The sequence below is a fragment of the Varanus komodoensis genome, unplaced genomic scaffold, assembly GCF_004798865.1.
Source record: "Varanus komodoensis strain SLA01 unplaced genomic scaffold, ASM479886v1 scaffold34_3, whole genome shotgun sequence".
Lineage (NCBI taxonomy): Eukaryota > Metazoa > Chordata > Lepidosauria > Squamata > Varanidae > Varanus > Varanus komodoensis.
This window is the reverse complement of record NW_025335855.1, coordinates 919,269-946,855: the sequence shown is the minus strand read 5'-3', so window position 1 is coordinate 946,855 and position 27,587 is coordinate 919,269. Positions and strand designations below refer to the sequence as shown.

General features: G+C 64.3%; 3 protein-coding genes across 3 annotated transcripts in view; 1 reads left to right on the top strand and 2 right to left on the bottom strand.

Moving 5' to 3' along the window:
* MGST3 (microsomal glutathione S-transferase 3) overlaps positions 1-129 on the bottom strand; it is a 7,750-nt gene extending 7,621 nt beyond the window's left edge. Inside the window, exon 1 of the mRNA XM_044439433.1 lies at positions 125-129. The gene's annotated coding sequence lies outside the window, so the exon portion shown is untranslated. The remainder of the gene's footprint in view (positions 1-124) is intronic.
* A 2,683-nt stretch (positions 130-2,812) lies between these two features.
* Positions 2,813-11,024, bottom strand: LOC123027990 (SLIT and NTRK-like protein 6). Its single transcript, XM_044439386.1, has 5 exons — positions 10,385-11,024; positions 8,253-8,493; positions 6,784-6,870; positions 4,901-5,502; positions 2,813-3,069 (listed from the first exon to the last, which is right to left on the bottom strand). The coding sequence occupies exons 1-5, from the start codon at positions 11,022-11,024 to the stop codon at positions 2,813-2,815; spliced, it is 1,827 nt and encodes a 608-aa protein (XP_044295321.1).
* Positions 11,025-12,534: 1,510 nt separating this feature from the next.
* ADCY10 (adenylate cyclase 10) overlaps positions 12,535-27,587 on the top strand; it is a 35,760-nt gene continuing 20,707 nt past the window's right edge. Inside the window, exons 1-16 of the mRNA XM_044439385.1 lie at positions 12,535-12,685; positions 15,156-15,260; positions 15,658-15,696; positions 16,403-16,546; positions 17,556-17,761; positions 18,435-18,531; positions 18,961-19,049; positions 19,329-19,520; positions 20,793-20,914; positions 21,672-21,748; positions 22,984-23,173; positions 23,899-23,954; positions 25,113-25,266; positions 25,513-25,705; positions 26,648-26,734; positions 27,268-27,551. Of these exons, the coding sequence (XP_044295320.1) occupies positions 12,535-12,685; positions 15,156-15,260; positions 15,658-15,696; positions 16,403-16,546; positions 17,556-17,761; positions 18,435-18,531; positions 18,961-19,049; positions 19,329-19,520; positions 20,793-20,914; positions 21,672-21,748; positions 22,984-23,173; positions 23,899-23,954; positions 25,113-25,266; positions 25,513-25,705; positions 26,648-26,734; positions 27,268-27,551 (2,186 nt within the window). The remainder of the gene's footprint in view (positions 12,686-15,155; positions 15,261-15,657; positions 15,697-16,402; positions 16,547-17,555; positions 17,762-18,434; positions 18,532-18,960; positions 19,050-19,328; positions 19,521-20,792; positions 20,915-21,671; positions 21,749-22,983; positions 23,174-23,898; positions 23,955-25,112; positions 25,267-25,512; positions 25,706-26,647; positions 26,735-27,267; positions 27,552-27,587) is intronic.

Sequence of the window (27,587 nt, the reverse complement as noted above, 5' to 3'; positions counted from 1 at the left end):
GCCCCGGGACGCGCCCGCGCCCCCGACGCGGCGGCGGCGGCGCGCCCCAGCGCCGCACTCGCTGCGCGTCTCCGCGAGCACGAGCGCCCGTCCCGCGCGGCCTCCCGCGCGGCCTCTGCCGAACCGGGGCGCGGGGCGCCGCCTGGCGTCGCTCTTTCCGGGCGGTGTGAGATCAGCTCCATCTCCTGCTCATAGGAACCCGTCGCCTGGAGCAGAGTGCCCCGGGGCATGTGCAGGCAGCTTCCGCGCTTTGAAGCAGCCTTCCTGTTTAAAGGGCAGAAACGAGAGGGTCCGACTGTGGGAGGAGGAAAATTGCTGTTACTGAGCAGGAAGGTGGTAACTGAGGCAAGGATGAAATCAAGAGCTGGTGAGGCCACTGAGCCCTTTATAAGGCCAAGGACCTGAGTACAGAACCATGTAAAGAGATGTTAACAGGAAGGAGAAGAAAATAGGCAGGTTTAAATTGGTTACTGAAGTAAAACGAATAAAGGTGGGCTTATAGTATATGGTAGGGCTGAGTTTGGACACAAGAGAAGGGGTAGAATAGTGCTTCTTGCATCAAAGTCCTGAGAGCACAAGAGGAGTGGGGTTGAGGGCATTGGGGGCATTGGTTACACCGAGACTTTTGCAGAAGACAGTCGGCACTTGTCCTTTACAGCTGGCCGTCCTGTGTAAGGAAGAAGGAGATAATGAGCTTGGAGGAAGGGCCGTTCTCCTGTCTCTTCCTCCCACCAGTTTTGGGAGATAAGTGGTCATCAGGCGAGAGGCTACAAGGCCAAGACGACCTACTGAACTCTTAGGAAGTAGTGCGCAGGCTTAATAGGCTCATGGATGATCCCTGGCACCCCTCTCGTGGAGCCCGAGCGTGGGATGCATGAGTGGGAGGGGGAGGGAGGAGCGTGATGCAGGCGGACGGACGGACGGACGGACGGAGGAGCCTGCGGCCTCTTAGTGACCCAGCCAGTGGGAGAAGAGAGGCAGGGTCTGCGAGCCGGAAGCGGGAATGCAAGGCAAGGCCTTGGGTGGGAACGGCGCGCTGCCTGTGTGGGGGGCGCCCGCTCTTGCAGGAACGAACTGAACTATCACTGCTCGGTACTTTGCCTCCCGTATCGTCACTCCTAACACGACGGCCCCCGCCGGGCGCCCGTGCCAGGGGCCAGGAGCCCCTCCTGGCTGGCTGCAGGGTGTCCCGCCTGGCCCGCGGCCCCTCAGGCGTCCCTGCCCGGCGGGAGGGTCTCGGGTCGCTGCCGCAGCTTCCCCTCGAAAGGAGTGGAAGATGGGAACCGAGTCTGGCCGGCCAGGGCTCCCAGGAGCCTCTCCTCGAGGCCGGAGCCTTCCCACGGTGAGCGCGCGCTGCTGGCCGGCAGTGCGGCCCGTGGGCACGCGCACCCCCGGCTGGCCCGCGCTGCGGGTGCGCTCCGGTTCTCGCCTCTGCCGTGCTCAAGCGGGCGCCCTGTCTGTGCGGGGCCTCCGGGGGGAGGGTGCGGCTGCAGGCTGCAGGCTCCATGCGCAGCGGCAGGGCAGGGCCTGGCGGCCTCTAGGCCTCTGCAGGTGGAGGCAGCGGGGCGCAGGGGGTGGGCCGGGGTCGGTGCCCAGGGCCGCCCACGTGGCTGCTGGCCTGTCCGCGTGAGACGCGTGAGCAGCTGTGCGGGGCACCGCCTGGGCAAATGGGGTGGCTGGCTGTTGTGGGAACAGTGGTCCCGGGACCACGATGCAGGGCTGCCCCCTCCCGCAGGGATGCCCTGGGTTCCAGGCAGGCAGCCGGGCCGTCCCACGCCCCACAAGTGCCCAGGGTCGGCTCCGGTCCCTCCAGGGGGCAGCCGCAGCCCTGGGCGGGCGGGCCGGGAATGAGGAGGGGCTGCAGGTTCGTGCCCCAGCCGGCCGACTGTGGGCATGGTGGGCCGGGCCCCTCCAGGGGATGCCTCCGGGCCTGGGCTGGAGGCTGGAGGCCGCACACTGCTGCAGAGAAGCTGTGGGGCGGGCCGTTCCGGGTTGAGCAACCCCCTCAGGTGCATGAAGTCGGCGCAGCTTTGGGGTGGTAAGACCGCCTCTGAACCGCAGCGCTTCCCAAACAGAACGAGCATCTGACGCCCCCTTGCAAAGGGAAATCGGGGAGGAGGTGTGGGGGCACATGGATTTGAAGGAGTTTGGCCCTGGCACTAGTGAGCTTTTGGACAAAGAACGCCAGGAAAAAGTGCCCCGTGGAGCTGCCGTCCTTGGGCACTGTGGCCGTGGTCGTGCTCACGAGTCGGCTCCCCCGTGGCTTGCGGGCCCGAAGCAAGAGCAGGGGGCAGCCCGGCTTTGCTCCGGCAGCAGCGAGCTTGGGCCCTGTCCTCCACCCACGCTCGGAGCCCCCTCCATGGATGGCCCTCGCCTGTGCTGTAGGTGTGTGAAGGGCAGGCCCGAGTCCCCCCCCCCCGGATGCAGCTATCCGTGGCTTAGGAAGGAGGCGGTTCCGTGACCCTGAAAGACAAGGCTGTGCCAGCGCCTGTTTACATTCCTGTAAAATGTGATTAAAAAGAGGTTACTTTTGCCTGCGTGGTGCCTGGAGACCGTTTTGCTGCAGAATGAAGTTTTTTCCACCTCACACCTTGGAGCGCTTGCCTGGCCTTGTGGGCGCCAGGACCGAATCCCACTTTTGTGGGCAACACACATGGAGAGATTAAATGTAAGCACACAAACATGTCCGTGGGCTTTTGTTGATGGAGTCTCTTTATGCACGTTTGCGCCCTGGGATGGTGTTTCCACAGAAAGCGTCGCGAGCAGAGGGATCTCGCGGCGGCTAAGATGCCAGGCGCCCGGGCGCTGCCTGTCAGGCGGCCTCCTCCTCCTCCTCCTCCTCGTCCTCTCCGGTGGCCGTCAGGACCTCGTAGATGACGGCGCAGACGCCCAGCAGCCAGGCCAGCACGGTCCCGGCGGAGAAGATGCAGAAGCCGACCAGGCCCAGGAAGAGGTAGTCGCGGTCATCCAGGTGGATGTGGCATCTGAAGTGGAGCTGTTCCTGCGCCTCCGCCAGCATCCGCAGCCCGTGCATGAAGGCCGGGCCGTAGCACGTGACGTTGTCTGGGTCTGCGGGGAAGCACAGGCGGTCAGCGAGGCCAGGCACGGCCGTGCAGGGGCCCAGGGCCGGCCCCCGGAATGCAGCTGTGGGGGCGAGGAAGTGAGCGAAGAAAGCCCCCCCCCCCCCCCCCGCTTGGAGCCCCGATCAGCAAATTCCACCAGAAAGCTCTTCAGTGCCTCCGGGGCGGGCGCCCGTGCTGAGCTGTGGAACTCCCTGCCTCAAGGAAACTGTTGCGGCTGAGAGTGCAGACACTCCCAGGGTGGGGTCAGCTGTCAGCACACCACGATCGACACTGGCCACAGCCAGCCCGTCTCGCCGAACTCTGTGGCCAGCTGCCCCCAGCGCCAGGCCGGCCCCGACTCGGCACTGACGGCCTGCGACTGATGGGCCCAGTTGCCGCCAGTCAGCCCTCCCGTGGGCGCTGGAAGCAGGAGGTCCGAGAACCTTGCTCCGACGGCAAGAGACCCAGCTTGGTGCCAGAGCCTGCTGGGCCACCTCCACTCCTGCGTGTGTGAACACTGGTTCCCTGCCACCTCTCTCCAAATTTCACCCGCGGGCGTCGGGCGTGCGGCAGGCTCTGCCAAAGGCTCTGCTGAGGCGAAGCCGCCCGGGACGGTGGGGGCCGGGGGCCGTTTGCGTGTGGCGCCCGGCAGACGCGTCAGCTCGGGCGAGGGGCAGGAGGAGCCCTCGCTCACCCGGCGCTGAGCCTGGCCTGTGGGCTGAGCAGGAGGCCTGAGGAAGCGGCGTTGCGCATGCTCCCTGTCGCCCACAGGGCCAGAGCGCCTGTCCTGGCATCCGGGACTCGGGGGCGCCCCCAGGGACACGGGCAGCTGCCCCGCAGGCATGTCGCCCCGGCAAATGCAAGTGCACAAGAGCGGAGGGGGGCAGGAACAGCGGTCCAAGGAGGCCGCCCTGGCCCTGCCCGTTATCGGCGCCATCTCGCTCGGGCGGCTGACATGGAACGGGATGGTCTCGTCTTGTCTCGTCTCGTCTCACTCGCAGGAGGAAAGAGGAGCTCTGGCACCAGATAAGCTTGCAGCCGGCATTAAAGTTTAACCACTGCTTGCTCGCTGGCGCGCTTGCGCAGCCTGGTGAAATGAGAACAAGGAGTCTGTCTCACACACCTTGTCGCGCTTTGAAGGGCGAAGGGGCAGGGAACTCGCTGGAGCAGATGAGAAGGGGGCTGGCCCGGCCTCAGAAGCGGGTGCCCCCCCCGCCCTCCAGCTCCCTTTCCCTGATGCTCGGATGCCTGCAGTGGAAGCATGCTGTGGCAGCACAGCCGTGGGGGGCCACAGCTGGCTGGGGGGGGTGATCTGGGGAAGCCCCGGCTGCACGCCAGGCAAGTGAAAGGCCGAGCCACTGGTTGGGCCCAGAGGGCCTTGCCAAGCTGCACAGCCACAAAGAACGCAACCTTAATGGACCTCACGGATTCTGGGGGCTAAAACCGGGGGGGGGGGGAGAGTGGAGACGGCTGTGTGCTCCGCGAATGCTGGCAGGAGGCCTGGGGCCCTAATCGCAGGTGGAAGCGAGCAGCCAGGAAGCAGCTGCACGCTGGCTCGGCCTTGTGCAAGCGCCTCCCCAGTAACCGCAGCGGCCCTGCACTTGGCTTGGGCATGGCTTGTGGGGCTCCTCCTCGCTCAGCCCCCCAGCAGGAGAGGGGCAGCTGGCCTTCCGCCGGCCTGCCCTTGCTCTAGGGGTGGACTGAGGAGGGCTTCATTCTGCGCCTCAGGAGGGCCGGACGGTGCTCAGCGCAGCAGCCCGGCGGGAGCGGCAGAAGCGAGCCGGTGCCTCTGCCAGCGGGCTGGGCGCTGCTCGGGGAGGGGGGCACGCCATGCTCACCGGGGATCGTGACCCCGCTCTCCTTCACCCAGCTGCTGAGGCCCATGAAGGAGCAGTTGCAGAACCAGGGGTTCCCGCTCACGGCCAGGCTCCGCAGGTTGGGCAGGTCCCGGACGGTGCTGGTGTCGAGGAACGTCAGGCGGCAGCGGCTCACGTCCAGGTGCCTCAGCCAGGTGTTGTTGGCGAAGGAGTCCTTCTCGATCTCCACCAGGCCGGGGTTGTCGGAGAGCTTCAGTACCACCAGGCTGCTGAGCTGCGAGAAGGTGCTGAACGTGACCTGGGTGAGGTTGTTGAAGCTCAGGTCCAGGTAGACCAGCTTGATGATGCTGACAAAGGCGAAGTCCAGGTCCTCGCCCAGGGCGTTCCCACTGCAGTCCAGGTAGATCAGGTCGCTGAGGAAGTTCAGCTCCACCGAGGGCAAGTAGCTGAGCCGGTTCCGAGCCAGGACCAGCTGCCGCGTGTCCAGCGGGATCGGGGCGGGGAAGTCCTCCAGCTGCTTGTCCGTGCAGTTCACGGACAGGTACTGGCAAACACACGCCTCGGGGCAGCCCCCGCCTTCCGCCCTCCAGCAGATTCCCAGGAGGAGCACCATCCACACGTGCCTGGAACAGCTCGGGGGGGACAGGATGTGGCCCTGCGCGCAGCCCGGTTTGCCCCAAGCGCCGCTGGGGGCTCCCCACAGCCCGGGGGGAGAAGCCATTCCCTCCTGACGCTAATCGCAAGGGGAGCTGAGCCGGCCGACCGGCCGGCCTCCCGAGAGCGCCTCGCTCATCGAGACCGCTGGCAAGCTGCCGACTTCAGCACCTGGGCAGGAGCTCACTTTCTCGAGAGTACAAATAGCCTCTCGCCGCAGGGCGCATCGCCGTGTCGCGCTGGCTGCTGGCTGGCACCTCGGCGTCCTCCCCAGGGAAGGTCACGGGCGGGCTCCGACAGAGCACGTGAGGGCGAGTGTCGCTGTCGCCGGCTTGTGTGCCGGCGGCGCAGTTTGCAGGTGGCCGGGCGCGTTTTCGGGGGATCCAGCATTGGTGGGCAGGCAGCCCTCGCATGGAGGAGCATCCCTGCACCCCCGCCCCCCCTTTTGAGGAGCGCACTGGGGAGCCAGTCTGGCGCGCCCCCTCACTTGTCCTCGTGTGCCCCGTGCCGCCTTTGCGGGGGGCCCATTAAGCCAGGACAACGGGCGCCTAGGCAGAGGCTTTGCGAATGCACCAGGAATCCACGGAAGGTCTCGCTTTGAGTCGAGCATCCGCATGCCTGGGGTCACGGGGGCTTTTTGCCCCAGGAAGGGGCCACAAGCGCAAACACGGCTGGGGGACGGGGATCCTACGTGCCCGCTTGGTCCCCTGCGAGCAGGGGCTGGAGCTGAAGGCCTTGCTGGAGCCCTTCCACTTGCTTTATTCCAGGACCCCTAGAAGGCATGCATACAGGCCTTTCGGAAAGGGGGCCGCTTATTTCGAGCTGGTCGACTCGGCTGATAGTGATCCGGAACAGGGAGTCTCTACCTGGCCAAACTTTAGAGGATGTTGCAGCAGCCATTTTGAAATGGGCACGTTCGCCTTACGTCTGTGAAAAAGCAGGACAAAGGGAAGCCCCACTGGGAATGGGGTCCCCCCCCACCCCCGCATTGAAAAGGCACACCGGGGGAAGGAGGCTCCCTGCCGGCGCCTCCGAGGGATTTGGCCGGCCGAGGAGCCGTGTGGGACTGCCCTGTCTGGCTCTGCTCCTGAAGCAAGGCGGAGCCGTGCGATGCCGACTTAGCGGGCATTCCAGCGTGGGATGCTCGGGGAGGGGGGTGGCAGTGAGCGGCTCTGCCGTGTCCTGTCTGGCTGCAGGCTGGCGGGGGGAACGTGCCTCTCAGCCGAGCCGCACAAGATGGTGCATTGCACCTCTGATTCACGGTCCGAACCCTCTTGGCCATGGCCGAGCCGGAGGCAGGTTCCGCCGCTGGGTCATGACTCGGCTTAGGAGGCCAGCTGCGAAGAGGGGCAGAGATGCAGCGATGACTGAAGGGCCGGATTCCCCTGCTGGGAGAGCCCGTCAGGAGAGGAACTTCAGCAGTCCCTTGCTAAGCCAGAGCTGAGGCTGCAAAACCTTCCCCAGGAACAATGCTGCGCAACACATTTCTTGCCTGAAATACGGATGAGCCCTTGTCTGCCCGGGATTGCCTGAACCGTTCGCAAGCTCAGGCTTGCCTTGAAGTGTGGGCCACTGTCCGATTGTGGGCGTGTCGTGAGCGGAGCCGGCTGGTGCCGGGGGTCAGACTAGATGGCCCGGGAGGCCCCTTCTGACTCGCTCTGCTTCTATTGTGTGCAACACTCTCTTGCCTGACTTGCATCTGCTTTGAAGCATTTGCTGCTGCACTCCCAGCCTGGGATCAAGCGCTGGGGTTGATGTTGGGCCACGTATGAATTCTACCCTTGGGACTCTTGCCTGAACAAAGCGATGTGCCAAGAGCCTTTGGCTGTTCATTTGTTGGAGCTAACATTTATTGGCACGGTAAGGTTTGCCGACCAATCGCAACGAAGAGCTTTTTTGTGCCCAGCGATTTGTGCCGACGTGCCAGGGTGCGATAGGGAGTTGGGCAATTCGCGTGGACGGCAGTGGTGCTGGGAGTGTCCGCAACGCCCGGCAGGTAGCTTTCCGGCAGGCTTCCCGGGCAACCTGAAGGCTCAGTTGCCGTGCACGGCACGTAGCGTGCGGTGCGGGAGCTTCCGCCTCCCGTGTGCACCGCGGCTGATGGAAAAGCCACTTGAGTCTTAAGATGAAGTTGACAGCAGAACCCCCAGGAGCCGCAGGAGGAGCCGCCTGCCCCCTTCGTGGGCGGCCCCCAGAAACACGGCGCGCACTGGCCCATCGGGACGAGGCTGGGACCGTCCCCCCGGGACCCCGGGCCTCAGCTGGGCGAGGGGCGCGTGCCCGTGTCCACGTGAGGGTGGGGTGGAGCCCTGCCCTCCTGCCACCTGGCAGGCGCTGCTGCCTGTGCCCGGGGGAGGGGTGTGGGGGCACGCTGCGGGCCCAGGGCTGCTCCCCCTGGGGGGGCATCTCCCCCACAGGCCGTAGAAGGGAATGGCGATCTGGAAAAGCTTGGGAGGGATGCCCGTCCCCCCTGGCACATGAGCGCGGGGGGGGGTCTGCAGGGACAGAGGTGGCTCGGCCGCCCCACGGGCTCACCTCTCCCGCTGGGGGGGCTGCGTTGTCTGAATGCATCGCTGGAGGGGATGCGAGGCCCTCCGGGGGTGGGGGGGCTGCAACGGGCTGCGAAAGAAGGCGACGCGGCGGAGGCGGTGGTCCGTCTGCAGCAGATGTTGGCTCCCGCGCGGGCTCCGTCCGGGGAGCGGCTCAGAGCATCCTGTACTCCTCGTCCTCGGACTCGTCGTTCACCTTCGGCACCGGGTGGTAGTAGATCACGGCGCTGATGCCCACCAGCCAGGCGGCCAGGGTCCCCCCGAAGAAGATGCAGAAGGCGATCAGGGCCATGACCGCAAAGTCCCCCAGCTCTAGGTGCACGAAGCAGGTGTAGTGGATCCGCGAGGCGCCTTCCAGGACCTGCAGGCCCCGGACGTTGTCTGGCTTCTGGCACAGGGTCCTCTCGGGGTCTGCGGTGGGGGGGCGGGGGCACAGAAGGGGAGAAGCCCGTCGAAGGTTGAAACAGCTGCGGGTGTAGCTGCAATTCTGGCGCGAGTTAATCCCCGGTTCCTTTGCAGGGGGCAATGCCAGCACGACAAAGATTCAGGCCCACAGCGATTACACTGTCTGACAGACTAATTCATACAGATTCTGGGGTTTATTTGAAATTTGATCTCGTGAGATCAAATTTCACAAGATCTAAAGCAGGCCAATTTATTTCTCATTCGGATTATCTCAGTCAAAATAAATTATTCCGTTAATGTGCTCCCTGATGCAGTTCATCCCCAACTAGTGGGAAAACAGCCACTTCTCAAGTTTAAGTGGCCCCCCGGAGAGGACCACAGGGTGGGGCTGAGCTGCTGCACCCAGAAGTGGGGCCATTAGCCCTTCCCTTGGCAGCCGCAGTCCCGCAAAATCGCACCCCACGTGGCAACGGAGCTGCGAGGAAACCTCCCGCCTGCACCAGGGGACGCCAAGCACTGCAGAGCGGATCCGGGCCCAGGACGATGGTGCCTGGAAATGCCCTGCCTCTCGGCCGGGGACTTGAGAGACACAGAAAGTGATCGGCCTTTTTGTGTGCTGGAGCATCTGCCCGTGCACAGCATGGAATCAGCAAAGGAGCATCGCCAGGAAGGCGAACGGTTTGTAGCTTCAAGGGGAAGACAGCAAGCAACATCAGCACGACTAAAGATGGCGGGGAGCCCCTCTGCACGCACGGCTGTGCTCAACACGAGGCTCGCTGAGGTGCCCAGCGCCATGTTTAGCTGCGCCACGTGCAGATAGCCTGGAGCGGACTGTGGGCCCTTTGCACAGGTTTGCAGCCAGCCCAGGGACTTGCACACCCACCTTGGCAGGGACTTGCACACCCACCTTGCCTCCCAGCCTCGCACATCAGCCTGCCGGTGTACCTGTGCAACAGGACGACAGCTGCTAGTCACCAGATCGCTGCAGGCAGGACTTGCCCTGAATTCCAGGATCCAGGGATGAATCCCGGCTGAGGTTGCCCCTGGACACAGGTGTGATAACAGCCCGGGGTATTTCGGCAGCCGAGGTCTCTCAAATTGCTCAGAGCCCCTTCAGGAAAGTTCTGGCTCGAGGGAGAGACATTTTGGGGGAGGCGATTAATTCCCCCTTGCCAGCAGGAGTGGGGGAAGCTCCCTGCAGGGCACCGTGGAGAACCGTTATCCACATCGGATTGACCGGAGAGAGCCATTTCTGGAAAGGACCTTTCGCGCTGCCTGCAGGAGAGTGAAGCTCAGAGTCCATACTCCAGAAATGCTGCATGTCTCCAGGGGTCCCCCTTTCGCAGGGAGCACACCTGGGCCAGCTTGCCCTTGGGGTTTCCACTGCTCCAATAAGTGCAGCGCACACCATGGCAAGTTTAACAGCCCCACATGCTTCGTTGTTTAGTTCATCAATGACCCTTTTCAGTGCACACTGCGAAAAGATCTTGCTAATGTGCTGAAAGCATAAGTGGTCGTAGATGAATGTGGTCGGAGTGCCACCCACTTCAGTGAGCCTGTTCTAAATGAGATTAACAGTGGATGCCAGCCAGTGTCCTCCTTGAGCGAGCATATATTATACAGCAGAAAACCGGGGAAGACTGTTCCAGCATACCACTCCGAACTCTCCGAAGCGGCTCCGCATGCTCCGCGCAGCAGACGTGGGGCGTGCCCATCAGCCCCGTCCCGCCACGCGTGGGGGAGCTTCCTGCATGCATGCAGGTGTCTGGGGAGCCATGGACGCAGCCGTGCGGGCCAGCCACGCCCAGGGGAGCGAGCGAGCGAGCGAGCCGGCGCAGAGCCTCTCCGCAGCACCGTGGCAAACGGAAGAGGCACGCGGCACGCGGGAAGGCCTCACCTGGGTACTGGACGTGGGCCTTCTTCATCCAGTTGCAGAATTCCAGCAAGCTGCAGTCGCAGCTCCAGGGGTTCTCCGCCAGCCCCAGGGAGTGCAGGTTGTGCAGCTGGCGGAAGGTGTCCGCGCCGACGGAGGTCAAGCCGCAGGCGCGCAGGTCCAGGTACCTCAGGAGGGGGTTGCTGTCGAAGGCGTGTGCCTTGATCTCCACCAAGGTGGGGTTGCTGGAGAGATTCAGCAGCAGCAGCCCCTGCAGCTGCGAGAAGGTGCGGGGGGTTATGCGCAGGATCCGGTTGAAACTGAGGTCCAGGTACGTCAGTTTGACCATTCTGGGAAAGGTGAAATCGAAGCTCATGTGTAAGAGGTTGCGGCTGCAGTCCAGGTAGACGAGGTCGTTGAGGTAGCTCATTTCCATCGGCGGCAAGCTGGCCAGGCTGTTGTTGGCCAGAACCAGCACCTTGGTGGTCAGTGGGATGGCGCTGGGGACACGGTCCAGGCCCCCCCCTGTGCAGGCCACTTCCCACCTTTCGCAGGTGCAGCCCTGGGGGCAGCCAAGGCCCTCTTCGGCCCAGCTGAGTCCCAGCAGAAGAGCCACGCACAGGCCCACGGGACTCCAGGGAGGAGGCGGGAGGAGGCGCCCCATCCCGCAGGGCTCCCTTCCGGCTGCCTTCCTCCTAAACGTTCCCGGTGGCGCTGGCCATCTCTCCGGCTCCGAGAGGAGAGAGCAGCGGTTCCTCAGGGGCTGCCTCTTGCCTTTGTGACATCACCAGCACGGCTCACAAATCCGGGCTGACGATGCATCCGCTGCGCGCCTGCCCGGGCCGCACGTCCACCGCTGCCTCACGCAGAAGCCAAGGCCCAGGGTGCTGTGTAGCCCAGATGCACAGCAGCACCTCACAGACACTCAGAAAGCGCACTCATCACAGGGTGTTACACCGAACACACTCACACATCAGCCTCGTCTGGGTGCAAAAGGCCACGTGTGGCTGCACACGGTGAGGGTATGCGTGTGCGTGTGTCTGCATTTACATGCATGTGTGCGATGGCCCAGACACACCTGTCCCTCCTGCGGGGTGGGGTGACTGCCCGATGTCCAGAGGAAACACGAGCCACGTCGGCTCCGGTGCAGGTGCAGGTGCGCTGGAAGTGTGGGCAAAACGGGAGAGGCAGACGCTGGGCAGGGGGCAGAGCAGGGGCTCGTCTCTTGCCAGAGGGGACCATGGCGTGTGCGATTGCTGACTCTGCTGGTGCAGCCTTGGCACAAGGCCTGGTTCACCTGTTCAGAAGCAAGAGAGCTCTTCCCATCTGTGGCACAAGAGCAAGAGGAACACGCCTAAGGAGCGGGTGAAGGGCAACTTCCAGAGCTACAATGTGAATTGATCAATTGACTCAACCGACAGGTGAAGCTGTTTGACCTACTGTATTAAAAATACATCTGATTTAATTGAGGGCAACTCCCAAATGGAGATCAGGGGAGCTTTGGGGTGTCCTTTAATAAGATGCACCATCATTCTCCCCTTCTGGGAACATTTTTTTGTTCACAGCGGGGAGGGAGGTGGCAGTACAAAGCTGGTTGATGTCCCAGCATCCCCGTGCCAGAGAATTTCACTTGGGGCTCCCCTGGGGTGCCAGCTGCACCAGAAATCAAAGATCCGTTTTCGCCTCCATCCAGACCTGCTTCAGGATGCTATGCCTGGATTGGGCCTCATGTCCTGGCCTCCTGCAGCCGTGGCTGGGTCTGCACACACCACAGAACGAACGCAGTGGTTAAAGGTACGTTTTCTGCATTTCCCCAGAGCAGAAAATATGTGTCAAGGCAGTGAGTGGCGCTTATGCACTTCCGCCCACCTTGAAAGAAAGACTCCCTGCATTTTCCAGGTGTCCTGCCGTCCAAGGGGCTTTGCTCTCGGACCCGGGAAGCCAGCCTAGCAACGGTTGTCAGGGGAGCTCTGACTCCCAGCGAGTTTTCCTGGCGACTCTGCTCTGGCGCATTGTGACACAGGCCTGCTGCCGGCGCTGCTCTCCAGCTGGGCACGGAGTCACTCCCACAGTGCTGGCGCGCTGCACGGAAGATCCAGTGCCTCTCTCCACAGCTCGAAGGCAGCAGCTCCTGGAACGCGCCCCGCCAAGGAGCCACAGTGCCAGCAGGAACCATGAAGACCGAGGAGAAGAAGCAGGTGGAGTTCTCAACCCTGGGCAAGGTCGCGGCTCACGTCCCTGACCTCATCGTGTATGGCGATTTCTCGCAGGACGTGCCTTTCATCGAGAGCTTTGACGGCGTCCTGCTCTTCGTGGACATCTCAGGTGGGCAGGAGCACCCAGGGCTCCCGCCGTGGGGGCTGCTGGGCACGGGCACGGGAAGCCAGCTGCCTGGAAACACGGAACACGACGCTGCAGATACTCTGAGCCTTTGGCTGCCCAGACAGGGAATGGCTGGACTCTCACAGGGACGCTTCGGCCCTGCCCAGCCTGCCGTCCCCTTTGGCCACCACCGCCTCGTCCCCAGGAGGACAGTCCCTTGTCTAGAGGAAGGAGTGGCCCCTGGGACCCCACCGGCCGCAGGTTCCCTACCAAGAAAGGATGCCCTGGCACCATTTCAGTGGGGAAGCGCCCGGCACGGAGGTGTCGCTGCGAGCCTGTGGCAGCTGGCTCCCGTCTCTCCCCAAGACAAGGGGACGCGGAGAGCGCTCGTGGCAACCGTGGAGCTGGCTGGGAACTCTCGTGACCGTCGGGGAGCTCCGGGTCCAGCCAGGGCCTGCGTGAGGGCGACTTTTGCCAGGCCTGGCTTGGGACAGAGGGCACTTAAAGTCAGCGAGCCCCCCCGTCCGAGCACTCGCCCTGCGCCTTGTGAAGCCGCACATGCAGCTGGGCAACATCCCATGACTGCACAAGGGGCGCCCCGTCCCCGGGGGGAGGCTCTGCAGCGCCGGCAGACGGGCTGTGCAGACAAGGTCCACCATGGGCAGACGCCACGCAGAGATGTCGCTTGCACCTCCAAACCCGAGGAGCAAGGAGGCGAGCCTGAAAAATGGTGACCCCCCCCCCGTTTTTTATACGATGCATCATGGAATTCGAGGATAGGCTGCCCTTCGCCTGAGAAACTTGTCCCCAAAAAGTCTTCTGTGTGAAAAGCAACACTGGCCGCGGTTCGCCCGATCACCCCCGCCTGCAGGTGAACACGGGTAGCATCCCAATCGGGTTCCTCGTGCTCTGGTGACGCAGCCCGAGCCGGCCTTGGCCACGCGAATCCTGGCCCTGCAGCAGCCAACGAGAGGAGAGCACGCAGGCCGGCGCCGTCTTCCTCACCGGCACGCGCTGGCCGTGTGTTCATGGGGTTGCGACACCTGTGGGGCTTGCAAGCCCCGGAGAGAGCGGGACCCCGGCCAGCTTCATCAGTGACATGGAAGGAGGGTGAACAGTCTGCTGATCAAATTTTCAGACGACACTAAAACTGGGGCAGTGGCCACAACTGAGGAGCAGGTACTCCAGATCCAAAAGGATCTGAGCAGGCTATGGAAGTGGGCAGGAGACAACAGGATGGCGTTCAATGTGGATAAGTGCAAGGTCTTGCACTTGGGGCACAGGAATGGGTGTCATAAGTACAGGTTAGGGGACAAGTGGCTGGAGAGCAGCACTTGTGAAAGGGACCTTGGGGTGCTGGTTGACTGCAGGCTGAACATGAGTCAGCAGTGTGATGCGGTGGCCAAGAGGGCGAACGCCACCCTTGGTTGCACAGCCAGAAGTGTGGCTTCTAGATCGAGAGAGGTGTTACTGCCACTCCATATGACTCTGGTGCACCCGGAACTGGATTATTGTGTTCAGTTCTGGGCTCCACATTACAGGAAGGATATAGCCAGGTTGGAGTCGGGGCAGCGTAGGGCCACAAGGTTGGAGGCCGGTTTGCAGGGGATGCCGTATGAGGCGAGACTGGGGGAACTGGGTCTCTTCAGCCTGGAGGAGACTCAGAGGGGATCTGTTGGCGACATGTAGGTATGTAAGGCGATGTCACACAGAGATGAGGAGAGACCTGTTCTCCCCTGCAGAGGAAGGCAGGACATGCTCCAGCAGAGCAAAGCTCAAGGAACCCAGGTTCTGTTTGGATGCCAGGAAGCACTTCCTGACAGCTGGGGCCCCAAGGGTGTGGAATGGGCTTCCACGAGAGGTCGCTGAGGCCTCATCGGAGAGGGTGTTCAAGGACAGGCTGGACATGCACATGGTGGGCATGTCGTGAGCGGAGCTGGCTGGAGTGGGGGTCAGACTAGATGGCCCAGGAGACCCCTTCTGACTCGCTCTGTTTCTATGTTTCTGCCCCCCTTTTGCCTGCCATGGCCTGGCAGAAGCAGCAACAGTCTTCCCAACAGGAGGAAGCGGAGATGCTCCCGGGGGCAGAGGAGAGAGGCAGGCAGGGCAGGGCAGCTTCTGGGCTGGGGAGGGCAGGTGCAGGCAGGCGGGAGGGGTGCTGGGGATTCTCTCCCCAGTTAGACCTTGCCCTGAGCCAGGGGAACGCTGAGGGGCTTGGGAATGGGCTCTTATTTGAGGCACGTGTCCCTGCAGCTCCATCGCTCAGAGCACATCGGCACCCCCTCTTTGATATCGGGGCCGGTCCCCAGCTCCCTCGAGGGCCTGCGCTGCGGCAGGTGGCAGGGCAGGCAGGCCTCCCGCCCAGGCCCGGCCCGAGGGCCCCCATCCGCGTGCACGGCCCCTCCACGCACAGCTCTCCTCTGCAGCCCTGAGTTGTGGGAATCCCCACAAGGCTGACGCGTGTCCCTTGCAGGTTTCACGGCCCTGACAGAGAAGTTCAGCATGAACACCAACCTGGACCGTGGCGCCGACGAGCTGACGCAAGCCCTCAATCACTATGTGGGGGACATTGTGGAGGGTGAGTCCAGCAGCCCTGCACGGCCTGGCCCCAGACGCTACGGATCCGCCCCCAAACGCACCGTGGGGCTCCGGCGTTTTGCAGGCATCCCCTTTCCCTTCCACTTCCATTACTGCATCCCTGAGCCAGAGCTTCCCCACAGCGCTGCGCAGGAATTCGCGCCGTGGGGCTGCGTGACCCGTCTCTCTTCCACGAGCAAAAGGGAGGCGCAGCAGCACTGCCGGAAACCCCACAGTGCTTGGCTATACTACCGGCTGCACTTTTTGTGTCATTGTGGAACTATCGCCCTTTTTGTTCTAAGCGAGCCAGAACACCGTTTAATGGCAATTAAAAGAGGAATTAAAATAGTCTGGCCTTCTCCCATAATTTCTCCCCCAATTCTTTTTTTTATCTGCAGAAGTGCTGGTGTTTGGAGGTGACGTCTTGAAATTTGCAGGTACGGAGTATGGAGAAAAGAGGTTTTAAAAACGGCACGGGCCAGCTGGGGGAGAATACGTAGCTGGATTTGAACACGGAGCCCAGCCAATCACCCTGGCTCCAGCCAGGCACAGCCGGGATGCGCGAGCACTGGCTCGACGGGTCACCTTAAACTCCAGCGCAGCCGCGGGTGCCGTCGGTGTCCTGCTAGCGATGGCCAGTGCTGGCGCTGCCTTTGGACACTGCCCCCGAGCCCCAGGGTGGGTGTCATTCCGCCGTCAGCTTTCAGGGACTGGGCCCAGCCACGGCTGCGCCGCTCTGCCCAGCAGTCCTCGCACTTCTGCTGTCGGTGCAAAGCCTGAGATCCGCAAAGGGAGGCTGGCGGGCATCTTTGCTCCTCCGCCTCCGCAGTCGAGCGGGACGGGCAGTCGGTGAGCGCAGATCAACCCTCTCGGTGCGCGTGGGGTGCCGCTGCCCTGCCGCGCCGTGTGCCCCCGCGGGGGCGTGCGAAGAGGGACTGGCGTGTGCCGTCCGGTGGACAGAGAGCGCAGGCCGGCTTGGGCCAGGCTGGGCCAGGGAGCTGCTGCTTCCCACACGCAGAAACACAGCAGGTCCGCGGGGGCCCCCCAGGCCACCAAGACCGGCTGAGGCCTGGCCCCACTGGCCGTCCCCAGCGTGGGGCGCCCAGCCCGGCACATCCGGCTCTTCCCCTCCGCCCTGCCCAGGGGACGCGTTGCTGGCGCTCTGGAAGGTGGAGCGCTGCCACATCAACGACATCATCACCCTGGCTCTGAAGTGCAGCTTCAGCATCCAGCAGGAGTACGGCGTCCGCGACACGGAGGTGGGGCTGGAGCTGCGAGTGAAGATAGGTACGCTCTCCCGCCCAGCGTGGCTCTGCAGCCCTCATTTGTGCAGGGCGTGGCACATGGGCCAACTTACTCTGCGCTGAGTAAAATGGAGGTGCGGGATGATGGGAGCGGCAGGGCGACAGTGCGCAGGTACTCCTGCCCTGGCCCTGGCCAGGGCACTGCAGGGGGCAGAGGGACCCGGGTCCAGGTCCCACTCGGCCACGATGCTCCCTGGGTGACTTTGGGCCAGGTACGGATGCTCAGCCAAACCTACCTCACGGGGATGTTGTGAGGATAAGATGGAGAGGAGGAGGACCATGCAAGCGGCTTTGTGTTCTTCACAAGAGCAAAAAAAGCACGATGGGAGACTAATAACGCAAAGGCACAACAAATTGCAAAATAAACAGCCCTGACGACGCTCCCACCGAACAGCCAGGAGAACAGATGGCGCTCTCCTGGCCGGAAGCAGGCAGGGCGGCCACGGCTGAGGCAGGCGGCACTCGGGGGCTGGCCGGGGCGTGTGGCGCGTGCTGCTCCTGGAGACAAGGGGGTGTGGGTGCACAGTGCGCCCCCCGCCACCTCGCCGCCTCCACGGCCCCTGCCGCCAGCCGCCCACAGCTTCAGCCGGCCTTGCGGCAGCGCCAGCCCCGGTCCCGATTCCCGGGCTTCACCCAATTTCACGTTCCACCAGGGATACGTGAGCAACGGCACCTTGGGTGCTGCAGCAACTGTTGGCTCAAGTGCCAGCTGCGGAATAAATGCTGCGAGCGCGTGGAACATCCAGCAGTCCCTGCACTGGCTGCTCTTTTTGCGGACGACTGCCATGTTCCGCGCATTTTTCGGTGATATAGTTTGCTCTTTACAGCGCTAATCTTATTTATTTATTATTTATATTTACACACGTATTTGTGGGCTGCCTATAAGTGCTGAGGCCTTCCTGGGAGACTCGCTGTACATAATATCGAAAGCACGCTACCTGAATGTGGCCGCGAGAGGCAGCTGCACAGTCGAGAAGCGTCGTCTTTTGCAGGACTGTCGGCCGGTCACATCTCCAAGGTGGTTGTGGGAGACAACCGGCACCAGTACTTCCTGGTCATCGGCCGCGCGGTGGACGAGGTGCGGCTGGCCCAAAATTTGGCGAAGGCGAGTGAGATCATCCTGTCACCCAACTGCTGGGAGCTGTGCGACCGGAGCCTGGTTGAGGTGGAGAGGATCAAGGACGAGCGGGCAGTCAAGGTGGGCAGCCGCCAGGTGCGCGTGAGGCCGGAGTGTCCCGCCGGCCGCCTCAGGGCTGCCCAGCTGCAGCATCCCCAGCCTCGAGCCGGACGTGGCTGCACTGGGACGAGGCTGAGCCCGAGGCCACGGCTCCGCTGGACTGCAAGCAGGATGGCCGGGAGGCCACGCGAGCCTGGCCTGCAGCCGGGCTCCTCCTGGCCATGCCCAGCAGCAGCCCGTCAAGGTTGGAGCACAGGAGCGGCCAGAGGCCCGGTCTGCTAGTCGCCCTTCTGGCCCGGCTGCTGCCTGCCGCTCCCCACCAGGGCCTTGCCCAGGCCTTCACACCAGGCTGGCACTGGCTGCTGTGGGGCGCGCGTCCCAGTGCATGGGCCCGGCGTGTGGCGCTCTCGCCCGCAGCCTGCAGTGCCCCAGGCTCCCTCTCTCACAAGCTCCGGACCAAAGGGAGCGAACGCTCCACACCACCCGGCGCGCTCCCTCCCTGGAGTGACGGTGCGAGCCCCGCGCTGCGCTGCAGGCAGGAGGGACGAGCGCGGAGAAGAAAGTGGGCGCTGGCTGGTTCCTCTTGTGGGGCGCAGCTCCTGCTTGGGGGTTGCTGACGGGGGACACGGCCGCCCTCAGCAGGGGCCTGGGCAGCTGTTTCTGCAGGAGGCTTGCTCACTCCGCTCACCTTCAGTTTAGATACATCAAGAACGTCCCTGAATCCAACCCGGAGGAGTTCTTCGAGAGATGCACGCAGTACCTGCACCAGAACCGCATCTGCGACACCTTCGGTGAGCCCCGGCTGCTAAGGGCGGCGGTGCCCGCTCCGCCCGGCCTCCCCGCGCTCTTTCCGGGGCTGCCGGGCCGTCGCAGGACCTCTTGCACCGCGGGCGCGCAGCCCTGCGCTTGGGGCAGCTCCGTGCCGCGGCGCGCACCGGGACAAGCGCTCCTGGGCGGCGCGCCGCCTTCCCCGGACACCGGGCGGGCGGTCGCTGCTGCTCCGGCCGTGAGAGGCCCCGGCTGCGACGCCCGGTGGGCGGAGGAGTCCGCCCCTTCGCCCGAGCGCTCCCCTCGGCGCAGCCGGGCGCAGCGGCCCGTCGCGGATCGAGACGGCAGCCGGGCCGCAACCGACTGAGCCAGCCAGCGCGCACGGGGCTCGGGGCGGAGGGAGCGGCGGGGCCACGCCGGCCCCGCGCTGAGCGCCCTCGCCCCCCGCGCAGAGATCCTGCGCAACGCCTCGGTGCTGGCGCCCGACGCGAAGCTGGAGCGCCACCTGCGCAAGTACGTGATGAGGAACGTCCTGAGGAAGGTGCGTCGCCCCCGCGTGTCCCGCCCGGCAGCCCCTTCCCGACCCTCCGGCGAGGGCTGCCCCCGCGCTCGCGCCGCCTCTCCCCGCCCGGCCCGCGGGAGGAGGGGGCCCCGGGGCGAGGCGCCCCGCCGGGACTGCGCCCGCCGCCGCGCTCCCCGCGTCCGGACACGGCGCCCCCGGGGCTGGCGCGGCGGAGCGGCCGGGCTCCTCGAAGCGCCTCCCGGGGCTGGGCTGCCCGCTGGCGGAGGCGGCAGGCCGGCGGTCTGTCCTGCGTTGCAGATCGACGACAACCAGCCGCTGGAGTACCTGTCGGAGCTGCGCCCGGTCACCATCGTCTTCGTGAACCTGCAGTTCGACGCCAGCGCCAACACCCAGCACATCTGCAAGGCCATCCAGGACGCCAACACGAAGGTCACCGGCATCATCGACCCGCTCAGCGGCAAGATCAACAAGGTCTTCATGTTTGACAAAGTGAGTGGGGGGCGTGGGGGGAGTGGCGCCCTCTCCCCTTCTGGAGCTCCCTCTCTCCGTGTCCGCCTGCACATGGGAAAACTGCGGAGGCCCGGCGGGTCTGCGCCCTCTTCCCCCATGGCTGAGAAGGGGGCCGAGTTGGTGGGCCCCAGGACCTCTGGCACCCCTTCCCTCACGCCTCTGCTCTGAGCTCCCTGCCGAGTCCGGGTGGGGGGGGGGCGTCACGGCACACTTGGACTTTGGTCCCACACAGTGAGGGGCCGCCCGTCCCCGGGCAGCACACACCTTTCCTTGGGCGGCCGCCCTCCCGCATCCCGCTCCCCGTGGCCCAGGCTCCCCAGCGATTCTTCCTCGGCAGGCTCTCCACGGGCCTCTCCCCCAGTGGCCGAAGGCACTGCCGTGGCTCCAGAGGCTCCGCCGAAGCAGTCCTCTGCTCCTCCTGCTCCCAGGGGTTGTCCTCTGCCGGGAGCCTCCTCCCCACTGGCTTGCCTCCGCTCCCCCCTGCCCCCCACTGCCTTGGACTCTGACTTCTGTGCCACTGGTGCCCCCCACCCAGGCACACGCAAATTACCCTGCCCCTCCATCAGGGGAGGTGATCAGTCCCAGGGCACGTCCCTCCCCAGGCCCAGCAGCTGCTAGCAGACCACCCTTTGCTGATGGCGAATCCGCGTCTTTTGCGGATTTCCTGTGAAGAGCAGCACTTTTTAGACCTCTCCATAGGCATATCTGGGCAGCGTCATTTAGAAATCTAGGTTAACATTAACACTGGAAAACAGATGAGGTTTACCCTGAAAAAAATGAAACCTATCCAAGGGAGATCAGGACTAATTCCAGGTTTAGTGTTATGATGACAAGATACTTTGGAAGATGCAGGGTTGGCAGAAGAGAAAAGTCGCTGCGCTGCATCTTTAGATCTTGTATGGAAGCCCTGCTGAAGATGCGAGGGGTGTTGAGAAAGGAGTGCGGGAGAAACGAAGAGGGGTATCAGCCGTCAGTTAGATTTAAGACATCACCTTTATAACGAACCCTTCATCAGAGTATGGGATTCACTCATGTGGAGTTTGCTTAGGAACATAGCACTGGTTTATTTTATTGTATGGTTTTCAGACTTCGTTTATCTACTATTCTGTTTGGTTTCCCTGTTATGTTTTAATGGGTCGACTGTCCTGTTTCTGTATAAGTTTAGCAGATCTGCTCTGGAAAGGCTTGGTCTGAAAAGCAGCACGCAAGGAAGGAGCTGAGCTGCCCGTTTGCTCTCTGTTTCCCCGCCAGGGCTGCACGCTGCTCTGCATCTTTGGCCTCCCAGGGGACAAGCAAGCCGACGAGAGCACCAACGCGCTCGACAGCGCCCACAAGATCCACGCCTTCTGTACCACGTCTCTCATGAAAGTGAAGTAAGCGAGTGCGCAGGCGCGTGCCGTCCGCCTCTCGCCTTGCCGCGCCAGGGGGGGCCGCGGCCCCCTCCTCGCGGCGGCTTGCAGCCCACGGCAGCGTGCTGGCTCACCCGGCCCCCGCGGCACTCGCCAGAGGAAGCTGCTGCCTCACCGCCTGGCCGGGCAGGCGGGCCGGAGCCGGAGGGCAGCGGGGTGCCAAGGAGGTGGAGCACCTGGCCGTGCGCAGGTCAGGTCCTGCGAGGGCCGCCTGCTGCAAGGGCCTTCCGCACGACCCCCGAAAGGCGCAGCCCGGCCCAGCTGCGCGTCCCGCCTCCTGCCAGGGGGCCTCTTCGCTGCCTGAGCAGCCGAAGCCCCGTCGAGAGAGTGGTGCACTCTGACCGATGCACCGATGCAGCGCAGCTCCCAGAGCATCCGGCGGGGCTTCCACACCCCTGCCTTGGCATCGAGGCTGCGGGAGGGGGCAGAGGCAGGCTCAGCTGCAAGACCCCCGCCCAAGCAAACCTATTTGGCAAGGGGGGGACCCTTAAGCCCCCCCCCCCACACACCGCTGAACAGGACCGTATGGCTCGATAGCCAGGGCCCACTGACCGGGCGGGGTAGCAGGACCTGGACAGGGAAGCAAGACGGCGTGCCGGCCGGGGTCGGGGCATGGGGTGGCTGGTGCAGCCGCTGCGACAGAGGAGCCCCGAAGGGGGCGGAGATCTGGAGCCCCCTTTGGCCGCTGACCTTGCGCTGCTCCCCCCCCCTTGCGCTTTAGGGTCGTCTCCATCGGGGTCACGAGCGGGCCGGTGTTCTGCGGGGTCGTCGGCCATCGCGTGAGACATGAATACACAGGTGCAGTCCCCACGACTCCCCAAGGCCAGTCCCAAAAAGGTGGGGTCCCAGAGGACGGGCCAGCTCCCGCCTCGCTCCCAGGCGCCTTCGCAGGCAGCACGTGTCACTCGCCTGGCTCTGGGGCGAAGAATAAGAAATGCCATCCTCCCGTTGGAGCCTCGTTAGGGGAGCTCCACTCCCAGCGCAGCCACTTTGAGCGGAGCCTCGGCCGCGCTCCCCCACCCAGCACCTCCCCGGGCTCCCTCTCCGAGAGCTGAGAAGAGCTGGGCATGAGGGACGGAGGGGGGTGGGAGCGCTGAAGGCTCAGGGCTGGAAGGCTGTCACCGGGGGGAAGGCCGGCTCCCTTCTCGATTGTCCCACGGTCCAGTCCAGGCTCGGCTCACGGGAAGCCAGAGGCTTGCGTGGCGCTGGGGAGGCCTTGCCAATGGCCCTGGCGCCAGTGCCCTCGGGAGGCCGCAAGGGGCAGCTGGGCGGGCCCCGAGAGAGATGCTGGGCTCGTGGTCCGCAGTGAGTAGAGGGCTGGACGCAGTGGCCTCCCAGGCCCCTTCCCACTCTCCTGTCCTAGGTCTGGTTGAGACCTGGAACAGTAGGGAAACAACCGCTTGCTCTAGTGTTCATTGCTATCACGATGGTTTCCCGCGTCCCGCGGATCCTGCGGGAATCCGCCGAACTGGAGGCGGCTTTTGCTAAGCGGCCAGCCAGAGAAGGCCCGGCGCCCTTTCAGTCCCTCCTCACCACCTCCTGGCAATTCATGGGCACTTGCTGGGAAAACAGGAGAGGGTCCTGGATTATCTTTGCTGTATCTGATCGCCCTGGATCAGCTGGGCCTGCTTCCTCCCCGCACTGAAATCTTTCTCCCTGGAGGCTGTCCTGGAATCCAGGGCCCCCCCGCCACACCTTCCTTTGCACACCCGGGCCGCCGGCTGAAGGGACGGGGCCCTCGGCAGACGCAGCCCGGACTTGAGAGCAGTGCCTGCCCGTGCCTCTGGGCAGAGCGCTTCCGGGCTCCAGGCCTGCATCTTTCGGCCAGTGGCAGCACAGCGGGTCTCTGGGAGGAGGCTGGCCGGCAGGCCTTCCTCTCCCGTCTCGCTCCAACAGAAGGGCTGCTGGCCGCATCAGTCGAGTTGCCCGCAGTGGCCCGACGAGGCGGGGGTGGGCACACGACCCACTTGCGGCAGGGGGTGGGCGCACTCCTGGCCGTGCACTGACCCCCACCCCCTCCTCGCTCGGCGCAGTCATCGGCCGGAAAGTGAACCTCGCGGCCCGGATGATGATGAACTACCCGGGGCTGGTGACCTGCGACGCCGTCACCTACGCCAAGTCCAAGCTGCCGCACTACTTCTTCGAGGAGCTCCCGCTCATCGAGATGAAGGGCGTGGTGAACCCCGGCACGGTCTATCAGTTCCTCGGCATCTCGGAGAAGACGTAGGTGCCGCGCCACTGGCGGCGGGGCGAGGAGGGGCGCTTTGTCGGGGTGCTGGCTGGACGGCAGCGGACGGTCCGCTGAGCGCTGTGCTTGGGTCTTGCGGAGAGGGCCGGCAAAACGCTTCCCCGGCGCTGTCCTGCGGCTCTGGCGGCTGGGCAGGTTTCCGGTGTTTCTCTCGAGCACTGCAAGCCGTAGTCAAGCTGGCCCTGCGGAGGCGTGCGGGACTGGGAGGTGGTGCCGATGGGCTCAGCGGGGAAGCCGATGGGGTCGTCTCTGGGCATGACAGGAAAGCCCTCCGTGCACACCAACTGGGCCCCAGCTGGAAGCCCGTGGCAGCTGCCGGTCGGCTTCCCTCGAGGCTGCGGAACAGGCCGGGTCACTCCCGCTGGCCAGTTGCCCCAGAATGGCCCCTGCATCCGAGCCGTGGGCCGGTCCCGTGGCTGCGGAGAGGCCCGCTCCCCCTCGTGGCCAGAGAGTCCAGTGTGACCCATCATCGGATCCCAGGGGGAACAGGGAGGGGGCCAGGACTGCAACGTTGCAGGGTCACCGCGTGAGTTTCGCAGGCAGCGAGCGATCCGGCTTCGATCGAGGGGCCGTGGTGCCTGGCTGCTCCCGGCTGCGCACCTGCGAAGCGCCTGCTGGACTCGAAGGATCGAAGGTTCAACCCGCACTTCCCTTTCTGCTCTCCCCCACCAATCCCCACCTGACCCCGCCATTTCTTTAGAATGATTTACAAAGCATATTTGACCAGGGAACGATCTGAAGATTACCCGTTGCTAGGTAGGTGGCCCGGATCCTGGTCTCCTATGGCGATCAGGCGCTGGGGGGAGGGCTGTGGGTGTGAGAGCGACATGGGGGGGGTCCTCGCTGTTTGTGCACTGGCTGCCCCCTCGCCCTGAGCGCCACCCTGGGCAGGGTGGGGTGAGTGCCGCAAGCCTCGGACGTGGACCGCTTGTGCCACGGCCGCCGTTTTCAGGTGTGCCGCTGACTCACATCCTGCCGGCCCTCCGCACACGTCCACGCAGAAGAAAGCCTGACTGGTTTTGGGGGCACTTCCTCCGGGGCAAGCAAGGCTGGATCTCACCCTTGAACCGTGCTGCCAGGCAGATGCTCGGCTGCGCCCACACTCGGTGGGCCATGGCACCCGCGGCTCGGGAGGTGGCGTTTCCACGGGGCCCGGAGAGCGCTTTGCATGCGAAGGGCCTGCTCCAGCTCGGCGTTTCCTGTCGGGGAGTGGGGCTGCCCCCTTCCGTGCCCAGTTTCCAAGGCCACTCTTAGTGGGATGGCAGAACCTCCAGGCGCGCTGGCCTGAGGGTGCCCAGCCGTCCGGTCCCGTGTCAGGCGATATTCCATCTCTGCCTCCTGAACAGGCATCTGTGGGAGGAAGGAAAGAAAGAGCAGGCAAGCAGGAGAGTTTGGGCTCCCAGGAAACCCCCACAGTCCCCCGGTGTGGGTTGGTAGCGCCGGGTGTCAGCCCATGGAGTGCTGGCAGCATCTGATGGCCCCTCGGCAACGCGAGGACGACGGCCGGGCCCTGGGCAGCTGCCGTGGGCCCTGGGCCACTCACTCCCGGCGGCAATGGGGCCTCGTCTCAGCAGGGACCCCAGGGGGGAGCCCCGTCTCTCCTGGAGGGGTGCGTGGGACCCCTGAAGGGCCTCCTTTCAGGGGCCGCCTGCGGAGGCGGTGGCTTTCCCACCCCGAGGCAGATGCCTGCACCGCCGCCTCTCCGGGGGTCGGTGCTGCACCACTGAAGGTCTGAGGCCTGCTCAGGCTGGCCCTCCAGGCCTTCGGGAATGTGTGGATGGTCCTCGAGGGCTGGGGCAAAGGCCAGCCAGTGGCACACCCCGACCCATGTGGCACGGGCAAGAAGGACGTCCCACGGCACATTTGCACTGGCTCGTTCAAGGGCATTTCCTCTGCTGCCTCATTTCCCCCCAGGTCGCAAGAAAGAGACCGACATCTTCGAGAGCTTGCTGAGTGATTTCAGAAGTTCCAAAATAAGCCAAGTCATAATTTATGAAGGTCTCATGGGATACGGGAAAAGCCAGCTCATGGCCGAGATCGCTTTCCTGGGGCAGGCGCCTGGGCAAAAGTGAGCGCTTTGGCCCCGTCTGGCCCGTATTCCCAACTGCGCCGAAAGCTCGCTCGCTGCTCTGAAGCTCTTGGAGCGCCTCGGCTCTTGCGCGGTTCCTGCAGCCCCAGAAGATCTCGCGTTGGCTCGGAACAGTCTCCTTCGCAGCCGGAGCGTCTTCCCGGCATCAGTGTGCGGGAGGAAATGCCTGACGCGGCTTCCTTGCTTTCTCATGAAGCTGCCTGCCTTGTTCTTGCAACCCAGCAGGGTTGTCGCGATGGAGCTCACCAAGATAAACATGTGGCAGAACTTCTTCACCATCCGGACGCTGATGGCCATGTTCTTGGGGATCGACACCTGCAAAGCCTACGACGCGAGGCAGTACATCCTGGTGAACAAGCTCCGTGGAGTCATAGAGGACCAGTTCTTCTGCCTCCTCAACAACCTCTTCCATGTTAAGGTACAGGGCGAGCCTGGCGCGTCGGCTGGCTGAGGGTGCTTGACCCGGGGCTGCAGCAGTGCTCTGTTCGCACGTGCGCAAGTGCAGGCGTGGCTGCACGGGAGGGGGGTGTGAGCACTCTCGCCAGGGTGTGCCACGCATGCCGCTGAGGTCGTGACACGTGCCGGGCAGCCCACGACTTCCACCCCGTGGCTGGAGCCTGTGGCTCTGGGAGTCCCAAAGGGAGGGGGCGGGGGCGGCCTCCGTTGCATCGGGGTCCCCCCACCGGTGCCCTGCCTCCTGAGTGCCTGCCCCACGCCTCCCTCGCTCGCCCCCCGCCCATCCACCCCGCTTTCCAGTCAGAGGGTCCTTAGGAGACCGGTCCTTGGGAGACACGCACAGGCTTCAGGGCATGTGTGAATTAGCCTCAGGACCCCGCGCATCCCACCTCCACCCTGCGGGTTGCAGCCTCCGGTCGCTTTACCCGCAGCCCCACACCCGGTTGCCAAGAGCGCTGGCCAGCGGGACGCCGGCCACTGCCGTTCCCGAGCGCAGGAGCTCCCACGCTGCGGGCCGACTTCCTCGGCCGTGTGCTCTCGCGGCGGTGATGGAGACGCCTGCCCGTGGGTGCCCCCCGCCCTGCGGGGGCACAGCCCAGTCCCCCGGTGCCTGGCGCTGCCTCGTCCTTGGGCCGAGCCACGTGGTTTTCCAGTGCTACAGTTTCATATTCCTATGACCTGCAACACTTTGCAATGATGCCCTTATATCGTTACTGTACGGCGGTGTTGCGATGCCACTCGTGCTGTGAAGCTGCACCCTCGCCAGTCAGGCTGAACCGACCCGGTCGGTCCCTGCGAGCGCCTCCAGGTGGATTCCTGCTGCAAGTCCTGCCGGCAGGAAGTGGGGTGGGGGGGAGGCGTTCCTCACCGGCGGCCATGGGGCTTCTCTGCTCTCTCTGCTCAGTTCCCCACTTCAGAGGCAGTTTCCAAGTTGGACAATGACAAAAAGAATGAGAAGATGGAAAAGATCCTTGGGAAGATCCTCGAGAGCGTAAGCATGGCTGTTCGCCAGGCGGGGCTGCAGAGACCTCCCCCGCCATGGGGCACCCCTCCTTGCGGAAGCGCTGAGGCAGCCGCCCTCCGGGGAGGCAGGCCAGGGCCCGGACGCGGGCAGTGCCAGATGCTTCAGGGGATGGCTCCGTCCGGCGGCCCTGTCCTTCTGCCAGGCACTCTGCCTTTGGAGAGGCGGCCACGCTTTGGGGTGAGCAGCCCCCCGGGGAGCCCCAGTGGGTGGAGAGTGGGAGGGCAGGAAAGTCTGGAGGACGGGGTGGGGGGTCACTTCAGCCCCCGCTCTGAGCTCATGCTGTGCAGCGGCACCTTGGCAGTTCCCACTGACCGGCAGCGCCGGCCCCTCGCGCATCTCGCTCTCCGTGGCTCCCCGAGTCCGCCTGCATCAGGCTGAGCGGCTGCGGCCCCGCAGACGGCGGTTTGGGGCCTCTGCCGGGGCGACCCATGGCTGCACTTGAGGAGGGCTCGCCGGGAGCCCGCGGCCGCATGAGCCGTCGCCATCACTGTCGTCCTCAGGCGATGGAGAAGGAAGCGCTCATCTTTGTCATTGACGAAGCCCAGTTCATTGACTCGGCCTCCTGGGACTTCCTGGGCAACCTGCTGGAGAAGGTCGCCATTTTCATGGTCATGTCACTGTCTCCCGGCAACCACAAGGGGCGCCGGCCGTGCGCGACGGCAGCGCGCATCATGAGCAGCCCCAACACCACCTACATCCAGCTGCGGGCACTGACACCCTCCGTCATCGTGCAGAAGGCCTGCCAGGACCTCGGTGTGGTCAGCATTGCCAGAGAGCTTGAAACGTGAGTAGCACAGAAACACAGAAACAGAGCAAGTCA

Excerpts from the sequence above, each read along its gene's own strand:
- LOC123027990 (XM_044439386.1), bottom strand. The coding sequence starts at position 11,024 with ATGGGGCGCCTCCTCCCGCCTCCTCCCTGGAGTCCCGTGGGCCTGTGC. Across the intron at positions 8,494-10,384 it reads GGCCCACGTCCAGTACCCAG|ACCCCGAGAGGACCCTGTGC; the intron begins GTGAGGCCTTCC and ends CCCCCACCGCAG. Across the intron at positions 5,503-6,783 it reads GTTCGGACCGTGAATCAGAG|GCACGTGTGGATGGTGCTCC; the intron begins GTGCAATGCACC and ends GAGCTGTTCCAG.